This window comes from Neocloeon triangulifer, unplaced genomic scaffold (genome assembly GCF_031216515.1).
Source record: "Neocloeon triangulifer isolate White Clay Creek 2 clone unplaced genomic scaffold, ASM3121651v1 ptg000011l, whole genome shotgun sequence".
Taxonomy (NCBI): domain Eukaryota; kingdom Metazoa; phylum Arthropoda; class Insecta; order Ephemeroptera; family Baetidae; genus Neocloeon; species Neocloeon triangulifer.
In genome coordinates, this window is record NW_026775553.1 from 1704687 (window position 1) to 1714989 (window position 10303).

General features: G+C 35.7%; 2 protein-coding genes across 4 annotated transcripts in view; both read right to left on the reverse strand.

Moving 5' to 3' along the window:
* LOC132195941 (lachesin-like) overlaps window positions 1-1234 on the reverse strand; it is a 78636-nt gene extending 77402 nt beyond the window's left edge. For both annotated transcript variants that reach the window (XM_059618258.1, XM_059618254.1), the window contains exon 1: window positions 1161-1234. The gene's annotated coding sequence lies outside the window, so the exon portion shown is untranslated. The remainder of the gene's footprint in view (window positions 1-1160) is intronic.
* Window positions 1235-7726: 6492 nt separating this feature from the next.
* Window positions 7727-10225, reverse strand: LOC132195897 (uncharacterized). Of its 2 annotated transcripts, none has more exons than XR_009441707.1 (6): window positions 10052-10225; window positions 9230-9422; window positions 8600-8734; window positions 8293-8531; window positions 8073-8224; window positions 7727-8004 (listed from the first exon to the last, which is right to left on the reverse strand). XR_009441707.1 is itself a non-coding variant. In XM_059618187.1 (6 exons), the coding sequence occupies exons 3-5, from the start codon at window positions 8670-8672 to the stop codon at window positions 8106-8108; spliced, it is 441 nt and encodes a 146-aa protein (XP_059474170.1). In that variant the 5' UTR covers window positions 8673-8734; window positions 9230-9422; window positions 10052-10225; the 3' UTR covers window positions 7727-8004; window positions 8073-8105. The 2 variants fall into 2 exon arrangements, 1 of the variants encoding a protein (XP_059474170.1); XM_059618187.1 differs by having other exon boundaries at window positions 8293-8541.
* Window positions 10226-10303: the final 78 nt, after the last annotated feature.

The following is a 10303-nucleotide window of genomic DNA, read 5'->3' on the forward strand; positions in this document are numbered from 1 at the left end:
AATTGAATTATTTTAGTTATTATTATTTATTCTTCTTGGTCTAGTATCTTTAAACTGCAAAAAATTTCACCCATTAAATTTGATATTTACATTATAAGTATCTTCATAAAATTTTGTCAATCTCTAAGGAGAATTTGAATAAATTTTATTATCCTCATTTTATAAAATTGGAATCGGGGAAATGTTTAGAAATTGAATAAACTTGCAGAATTTAATCAAGATTTTTTAGTACAGTTGATTGCAAGCGAGATGTGAAGCAAATCGCCGACCACATAATGAACTGTAATAGTTAATATTGCATCATCATCTGGTTACAAAATCGTTTCATTTTAAGGTTGTCTTGCCCATAGCGCCTTTAAGCTTTTTGTTCTTCAATTGTATGAGAAATAATAGAACGGTTATTTCAAGATTGCTTGGTAACAAATTCAATAAGTATATTTTGAAAGTGGACAATGAAAATAAGCCAGTTTTACCAAACAACAGAAATCTTCTAATGATAGCACTCTTTTTCAAACTTCAATTTGCTATTGATATGCTACATTTATTTCAAAGTGCACCAGAAACGTTCATTTTGGTGTTAACTCAACAAGTCTGAACTGAAGATGGTAATTAATCGAAGAATCTCAGTTAATAGATAATTTTACTCTGAATTTGCTTTATAAATCAACTTTTTTTTTATTATTATAGCATAACTTGCTATGCTCGCAGCTACAGTCGTGACGCAAGAATATAATATGTTAATTTGCTTCTATAACCACGAATCAGTAAATCAGAACAATTTATTACATTTTATTTTACTATAAAATACCAAAAATTTAAATGAGGAAAATAAAATTAAGTGTCAGTAAAATAAAATAATAATTAATATATTAAATAAAAATTAAAAAAAATTTAAAAATGTGTTAATATTTTGATAATCATCAGTCAATTTAAAAATATATGCCTAAATTTTGTTTTCTTATGTTTTTCTTTCAGCAAAAACAAATTAGTTTATTTTAATGCTTATTCTTTCATTCATTCAACTACACTTGTATTTTTCTCAGTTCAAAATCACAAGCAGCTGATTGTTTTCTAACAAAAAATTGCAAAAATTGCGTGTTGATGGAATTTGGCGAGATCGGCAAGTTGAAGTCACCGAGTGAAAAGGTACGTCGACTTACCTGGGACGCAGGGATGTTGGCGGCGTGCCGTGTCGGAGTGGCCGGCGAGATGTGCACGGGTGCGAGCGGCGCATACATACTGTGTAACACGCTCCTATTCAAAGCCGGTTCACGCCGTGAGCGGCGGCGGCGGAGAGACGCGCGTCGACCAAAAGACACGCCTCCCTCCCCAAAGTGAACACCCCGGCCGCGGCAACCTTTCCTCGGCGCAAGGGTTGAGGAATCCATCTATCTGTTGCTTGCTACGCCCGCTGCACAGGAATGCAATTTCGTCGCACCGAGACAAAGAGACCTTCTTCTTCGGCGGCGCGCGGCTGACACTTAAAAATTGGATTAGCCCTTTTTATTTACCCGGCCGCCGGCGTGGCCAAATGTTTGTCTATCATGGCCTGGCTCGGAATGCAGCCTCGGCACTCGTCTCGACTCAACCCATGCGGACAATCCGCTTTTTAATGTTATTCTCGGCAAAATTTCCTGCCGCCCCGAGGCCCAAAATCGGACGGATTAGCCAAATGTTGTTCTTTTTGACACAAAATTTTCAAAGACAAAGAAATTCCAAATGAAAATCGTATTTTGCTCAACCAATCAAATATTATAATCCGATTTTAAGTCATTTCTCATGCTTCTTTTAAAGAGATTGTCCCAAAAATTTACTAGAAAACTATTAAGATAGTTTAGATTTGAACCTAATTTGAGGAGCTAGTAAAATGTCTTTTAATTTTTTATTGTGCTCTGGCGATGAATCTTGGTAAATTGTTTCATCATGTATTCAAAAAGTGTAGACAAAACAAGACTTTTTTTGGAGTTTTCAGTTATGTGTGTCTTAAACTTTTTGCAACGTTCAAGTTAATAGGAATTGTATATTAATTTTTACAGGAAAATAGTTGGAATTGCAACTTAAAGCAATAAAGAAAGTTGTCTTCTACCTACTTGAAATTCATTACCGCGGTATTATTGGAAAAGAGGGATATTATTTATTATATCACATGGTCACCAAGAATGTATAACTTTGAATCGTTATTCGTGTGCAACCCTTTTGTGTAACCCAGAAGGGCCAAAGGTTTTTGCCCTATTTCCCTGTTTTAAATTCTTCCCATTTAACATTATTTTTCTGAAAATTTTAATTACATAAGAGAGATGAAGATATGCAACATCTCTAAGCAGGTTAAGCAATTTTTGCCTAATTTACACAGTTTTTTTTTTCATGTTTCTTAATGAAAATTACCGCCACCTATAATGTTCAACTTTTGATAGCCGTTCCTGAAAATCCGAGGAAAATGCAAGCTGCTTTCATCAAAATCGTATTGTCTCATCACAATTAAAGCTTGTTAGCTAATCCGCAATTTCTAAAAAAACAATGCAATTTTTATTCCATTAAATTGTGCAAATACAGAAATGGTGATCATTTTTTGTTCTAAGTTGGTTATTTAGAAAACACGTAAAGTGGCATTTATGAGGTAAAAAAATGCATAAATATTAGATCAAATTTTAAAATAAAGGAAAGATTAAATGGAAATGATAAAAAGGTATGAAATATTTACGTATTTTAAGAATTTTTAAAAAATATTTATTTATATTTATTTAAAGAATTTCCATATATGGTATATTTAATTAAAAATCCTGCCGGTTAATCTCCTTTTCTGTGGTGCACAATTATTGCCTGCTACTTTTGCAATTAAATGAGAAATAATTGATCATGGTAAATGGTTTTTGAGTAAAAAATTGAGTCCAAAGATAATATTAAACAAATTTTGAAATTTGAATACTACTTGATTATCCTTTTTATATTTTCAAGACAAGCCATTCAAAATTAAACTAGGTTTCAAAAAAATTTGGCATATACAAATTAGAATTTGAGGGTTTGTGGGGAACGGGGTCAAAGAAAGGAATTGCTTTTGCTGCACCGGAAAGTTTAATTTGAGAGAGCTTGGCTTGTAGAAGCGCGCGGTGAAAAGCGCGTCGTTGGTTGCTGCTCGACTGATTAAACACGCTGTAGCTTAAATTGCGAAGGGAAGCTTCTCTCTCGGAGCAGGGCGGCTCTAATAGCGTACGTGGCAGGTCATCAAATAAAATACTCGCAAATCATTTCTTATATTAAACATTCCAGCACTCAATTATTATTTCTGCGCCCTTTCGCCCCAACCCGAGAGCTGCACTCGCATATTTTAACAACGCGCGCACTCTAATTGCACACGCACGCCCTGCGCGAATAATGCAGAGCGACAGACACGAATTCTCGCGCCCCTTGTCTGCCGCAGTCCGACAATTGCAAAAAAGGAACTCTCCGAATGCCAGCTCGATTTTGGGCTCGGAAATCACAAGATTTAAAATTTGTACATTATTTTATAAAATATTTTTGATCTTCTACTAATGTTTCGACCTTGCGCCTCGTCTCCGTCTGCATCATTAAAATTTCCGCCTATCCTATAAATTACGGTTTATGTATACAAGTACAAAGAAATCTGATATCAAAAGACGCTCTCACTGCAGATATTATGGAAATCGATTCCCCTTCTGCGGTTCGAGAAATGCAAAATTTAATGATGCTTCATAAATTATCAATAAATGTTTGAAATTATTTTCTCGAAATTTGGAAGCTGTGAATTTAACAAATAAATATCTGAAAATTAAATAAATTAGTCTCTAAATTGGAAAATTTATACAGATAAATTAAAAAGTTTTTGCGTTTTTGTATAATGCATGATTGAAACTTGATTAATAATTTATAAAATATTCAACGAGATTAAGAACCCTGTATTAATTTTAGCCACTTTATATTAATCTTTTCAACTCTACAATTATAAATATAACACAATAAAAATATGTAGAATTAATTATGAGTATTTTATCATGATTTTTTTTAATTTGAATTGAACACTAAAATTAAATCGGATTATTTCTAATTTTAAACTTCAATTCTGAAACCCTTCGAAGGTTGCAAGATTCTGCGCCAAGATTGAAATTTCAGCACCATTAATCAAGTCGCCTGCGCGTGTCTCTTATACATATGCTTTAATTTTATGGTGCAGGAGCAGCGAAATCGGGTGTGCAAGCAAGAGCTTTTTACCGAGGCAAAGTTTGCGCCGAGAGTGCACAAACGCAAATTCACCGTTGAATCAATTAAAGCGGTACAGAGGGCGGAGAGAGAGAGAGACAATTTGTACTACACCCAGAGAGAGAGAATGATCGGTTCAGTGAGCGAGAAATGAGCCTGAGCGCGGCAATGAGGGCGATTTCCGCTGTTGCGTCTTCGCGGTTTTCTTCTCTGAGGGCATATTTCCCATCACGGAGAGATTTGTTTTTCGCCCATTTCCTTCAGAGCCAAAGTCTCAAGTAAATTGACGAATACCAGGAGTGAACTAGGGAAGGGAAAAATGAAAATTTGATTATTAAATAAAATAAATTCTAGTTTTTTAAATATTTTATATTTTTTCTCATTTTTACGAAAAGCCGTTTTAATGAATATTAAACAGTCACAAATGCTCCAATTTACTGAATGTCAAGACGTATTTTGCTAAAAATTTCATTAATTTTTGTCTTTGTGCTGAAAATGAAATTTAAAAGTTGTTTTATTTTAACTTTTATCTAAAATATAAAATGGTGGTTCTCATTTTCAAGAATAAACTTTCACTGAAGAGTAAAATTTGTTCCGTAAAAAAATCATTTGCTCTCAACTTGTAATTAAAATTTTTTCAGTACTGCTGAACATATTGACAAATTTGTATAAAAGTTCAATGATTTGTTTTATTGTTTTCCAAAAGAAATTTAAATACAGACACTTAAAATGCTCGAATAACGAATTGAAATTCCCAATATCAAATTTTAATTGGAAATCTTAATTTCCTCCAAAACAGATAAGGATATCTGTCTCCAGAAAATTGATTATTTCCATTTAAAATATTTTAATTCAATTTCTGAGCATCGGTTTTCTCAATTTCTGATATTTCCTTTAGTATTAAAGACTGAACTATAAATCTGAAAGTAAAATTAGTTGTTCAGCCACTTATTTTGAACCGCAGAATAAAGAAATTCGCAAATATGTACTTTTGAGTGGATTAAAAAATACAGTAGTTCCGATTTTGTCTCTAAAATTTAATGCATTTTTCAAAATGAAAGGTTTTATGCGTGCGGTATCTATTTTGCAGGGTGTTTTATTGACACCAGGTCCTCTCTTTTGAGCGCAGTTTATGTGTTCGCGGCGAAGGGTATGTAAGTGGCTGAAATTTGGAGCGGTGCTGTTTGCCGAGCCGGTTTAAAAAAAGAGCGAGCGGGTGTTATTGTAAGGTAGTGTTATCCCGTGGCAAATGAAAGAGAAACACTTGACTTTGATGACGCGTGAGTGAGTTCTGCGCTGGCCCTGCTCGCTCACCCCGAACGAAATGTCTGACCCGGCGCTCAAAACGGCTGTCAAAACATTTCCACAACCGAGACCGACACGTCCGAATTATATTTTCCAGCGTTGCAGTTGGAACGAGAAAAGTGCAGCCGATGATTGATTCGAGGGTTTATTTCCACCTTTTTCGTGTCGCCAAAAGTATAGCGCAAATCCTGTCCGCCCACACTCCGAGCTCGTTTTAATTTGCTTTGTCAATTCCGTCCGCAAGTGGACAAGTTTCGCACCCCTCTTGATTAATTAAGAAAGTTTTCGTTTAAATTGGAAATAGTTCACAAAGTTAACAGAAATTTCCCTCCTTTGATCCCAATTGCCACCAGTGATACTTGAAATCTGATTAAATAATGTTGCTCTTGAAAAAGCAATTTAACGTAGATTCGGAAATTAAAAATATGCTCGGAAAATAAATTAAATTGCCTAAAAATTGTAACTTCTAATTCAAAATCATAAATCTTTTTAAATCAGATTTTGCTGTTTGTCTTGATTTTTAAGTTTTAAGTGGAAAATTAAATTTGGAAACAGGAATCAAGATTTTCAATTAAAAGTTAAAATTCATACATTTTTTAATAATATTTCCGAGCAATGGTTTTCATGCTCTGTTTCCAAATCCGCGTTGAATTTCTTAAGGAAAATTAAAAAACAAACAAGACAAACGTTACACAAAGAATAAAAATAATAAAACCCACTCAACAAAATTGTTGCTTTCGTTGAAAAAAAGGCAAGTCATCCTTGGTTGTTTCCGACTAGTTTAAAATGAAACACAACGACTTCTCCAAAGAGCGATTTCACACTGTGAAGAAGTCTTGAATAACCCTCGTTATAATTAAAAAGATGCATTTTATCAAATAACCAATTTTTGGTTATAAAAGCAATGCCTCGAGACCGTCAGGTATCGCAAGGGTTTCTTTGCACACGCCATTAGTGGAAGCAGACTTGAAGGACGAATACATTATTCACCTCAAAAACCAACAACCAAGCCAAAACCTCGACTGGATCCAACGGCATTCTATTTTGATGTCATCGTGTTATTAATTTTACTTTTGATAAGATTTTTTTGAAATAGTAAAACGAAGTTAAGAAATATTTTGAAATTAAAACGATTAAATCATCAAGTTGCTAATTTTTTTTTATCACAACTGTGATGAAATTTCCCTTTAAAATATGTAAAAAAAACCTTGCTTAATTTTTCTAAAGTGAGAAAAATGAAATATTACAATTCTTTAATTATCCGCTTATGTGTATGTGATGCTAGAAAAATTCAATCCATCCGAAGAAACAAAGTTTTGGCTGGATTTTCATCTTAACTTTGATGCAATACCAGGCCGCAGAGGAAAAGAACGAGAGGGTGTGTCGAAAAAGTCCGACCATAGCAATCACAATGACACTGAATAGATAAAAATTTGATTTAAATTCTTGTTAAATTAAAACTCTGTAAATTCTAATTTTCATTAAGTTTCTGTACATCATATAAAAGAGAAATTTTAAGGCATTTTAAATGAACTTAAAATTGAAACCAAATTCGGTCAAGTCGCCAGATCACTTTCTTCATCTTTGGAGAAAAGAAATTCAAGTTGAACAAGGAATTCTTCAAGTACATTCGAAGGAGCTGGACACAAAAAAGCCTGTCATCCTGGCTGGGAGATTGGTTTTGCTAAACCCAAGTAGGAGCGAAGGTTTCACCAAAACCTTCCGCCACCTGAGCTGTGGCAAGACCTGCACGGTGAACGCCCGAGAAAACAACTTTGGCCGCAGACATGATTACAATTCGATTTGCTAGAGTAAGCTGATCAGAAAAAATTATTCTCGACATGCACATTTTAATTAACTTTTTCCTCCCGAGCAGTTTTTCCTCAGGAATTTCTATGCTATGATAACATTTACTACTTTAAGTAATTAAAAAACTGTATTTGTTTAAACTTAATTTTTTTTTTAACTTTTTTCACTTTTAAATCGCTTTATGTTTTGCATAATGAATTACTATTTTTTTTTCTAATTTCACTGAAAAGCAGAAATTGCTTAAATCTCAATTTGGAAGATTGGAATGAATTGGCATTTCTCATGATAAAAATAAGTGTTTTTTTCCCTGGTCTAAGAGCAAGATTCATTTATATAGTGTGAACAACTAAATTAACCAATAATCAAGGAGCGTAGAAAATAGTATCAAGCAAGAATTAGGAGGATAAGATTACTTGATTTTAATCACAGTAAAAATGCATTTGTATCAATGGTAAAATGAACCTTTAGGCTGATGAATGAACTTTGCAGACTCATCGAAGACTCTAGACCCCAGCTTGTCTTCAGAAGCGCCAAATACCCAGTTCACAACCGACTGCCAGATGCCCTTGCGCTTCTTGGGGCGGCCCTGCTCTTCCGCATCGGCACGTTCGCGGCGCAGCTTGTTGAGGACCTTTCTCTGAGTCCGGCTGACAAGAGTGGCAAAGTCGGAGTGGTCTTTAAGCAAGAGGAAATCAATTTCAGTAATGTGATAAAACACAGATTGTAAAAAAAGCAATACTCACCGACGACGCAACCAAAGTACTCCAGTTTGTTGGTCAGATGCTTTTGCGCTTCTTAGGGCGGCCTTGCTCGTCCGCATCGGCTTGGTCCCGGCGGAGTTTGCCGCGCTCCTTCCGCTGCGCCCTATCCACAAGAATTGCGAAGTCGTCCTTCTCTTTTAGCAAAAGAAAATAAATTTTAGTAATGAGATAAAACACAGATTGTAAAAACAGCAATACTCACCAACACAGCCATGGTACTGCAATTTGTTGGCAATGCAGAAAATGACCAAGCTACCCAGACTAGCCTTCTTCGGGTCGGCCTTGATCTGGGTGGCATCTGCCTGGCTAAGGCTGTCATACTGGAGACTACGATCTGCTCCAACACCCTCGCCACCCGTGGCAGCAGTCTCAGCTTTCGGAGCCTGCCTAACCAATTTCCCCTCGACGAGCTGCAGACGGTCGTAAATAATTTTGGCCAGGCTTAGTTCCGCTGTGGAAAAAATTCATGTAATTAAAATTGGAATGATGAAATGTTTTTTCCCACTTACAACTGCGGAAATCGAAGTGAATTTTGTTGCTGTGTGCAACGCTCAGCTGGCATCCGAACGGTAAGTTGGACATCAGAAAAACCGGGCCAACTTGGGGCCAAGGGGCACAGCTTCACGCAGAACCAGCTCCCCTTCCTGAGGAAATTCGTGGGAAAGATTCATTTTGGTGGTGGAAGAGTAATTCAAAATTCAAAAGCAATAAGCAACCGTTTGAGTTTTGAAAAAAGACAGATCAACAATTGAAAAAGTAGGACGAAAGACGAAATTCGCAACAATGGGAAATTAAATACAGATAATTCTCAGATTGATATTTCTGTGTGTACTTTGGCACGGCAAACGCCCTGATTTAAAAAATTATCAAAAGAAATAAAGGTGGAAGTGAAGAGAAAGGGCTTTTCCTCGTTGAATCATACATAATTTTGATTATGTAAAAAATGTTTTTTTGAATAAAAAACAACAAAAAGTTCAGACGGCGAAAAAAAATTTTCAAAGCGCCTAATTGGGAGTATTTAATATTATTCAAATAGCCTGTTTACTTCAGATGATGAAGAAATAACACTCGTAAACGGTTCGAACGACTATCAAAGAAAATTTCTTAATTAAACACGGCGTAAAAACGAATATTCGAACCTGGGTCCTTATACACTTGTGGAAATCCACTTGGATTTCCTTGCTGTACGCAACGCTAAGCTGCACACCGTAGGCCATGTTGGCGTTCAGGTGTCGCGCGGGCCCATCGGTGCCGTTTCGCGCAGGACCACCTCGGCGTCGGCAGGAACATCAATTGAGAGATTCATGCGATGCATCTTGGGATTTTACCGATCTGGAAAGAAAACTATTTCAAAATTCGCGAGTAACAAACAACCGTTCGAGAAGTTTGATACGAGAGCTCAACAATTAAAAAAAAATTAGACGAAAGACGCTATTTGCAACAATGTACATAAAATTCAGATTGATAAAAATTTAATGTCTGTTTTTACTGTGGCACGGCCTGATTTGAAAAAAAAAATCTAAATAAATAAAATAAATGTGGAAGTAAAGAGATAGGGCTTTCCCACTTTGAAACATATGTATATGTACATAGTTTGCATTCAAAAATGTTTTTGAATTTTGCACAAACATAACAACAAACGCGACTCAAGACTTCAGACGGCGAAAAAAGGTTTCAAAGAATTCAAAGCGCCTCATTGGGAGTATTTAAGCACTAAGTTCGTTACTTACTTTTTAGTGGAGAAATTTAGAATGATTTATCAATTATACTCTATACATTTTAAGAGAGTAGTAATAACGGGAATTATTCAAATACGCAAATTTATGACTCTTAAAATTTGGTTCTTCCCCAGAAATAAAATGCTGTACATACGTCGTTGTGCGTTGCAAATAAAATTCCCTCTAAATTGATGGAATATCTCGCAATTTTGTCAATAATTATATGAAATAACGATCTCTAACCTTTTAACAATAAGAAGCAGTTGGAGGATGCACGAGTTTTGTGGCTAAAAAGGCTCCTATATTTCCGTAACACGACACAAACGCGCAACGCCTGCAGCATCAGCACCGGCTTTGTTCACTTCGCTCTCGCTGCGGCTGCGCCCGGCCGCAAGCTGCGGCGTGGAACGCTGATCGCGCCACCTAATGGCACCATCGTTAACTAAGTAATTTGCTCCTATTGCGCGCCAAACTTATTTTCCCTTTGCGTTATAA

Coding starts and splice junctions, on each gene's coding strand:
- LOC132195897 (XM_059618187.1), bottom strand. CDS start 8,672: ATGTCCAACTTACCGTTCGGATGCCAGCTGAGCGTTGCACACAGCAAC. Junction 8,542..8,599: donor TCACTTCGATTTCCGCAGTT/GTAAGTGGGAAA, acceptor TTTTTTCCACAG/CGGAACTAAGCCTGGCCAAA. Junction 8,225..8,292: donor GCAGTACCATGGCTGTGTTG/GTGAGTATTGCT, acceptor TTTTGCTAAAAG/AGAAGGACGACTTCGCAATT.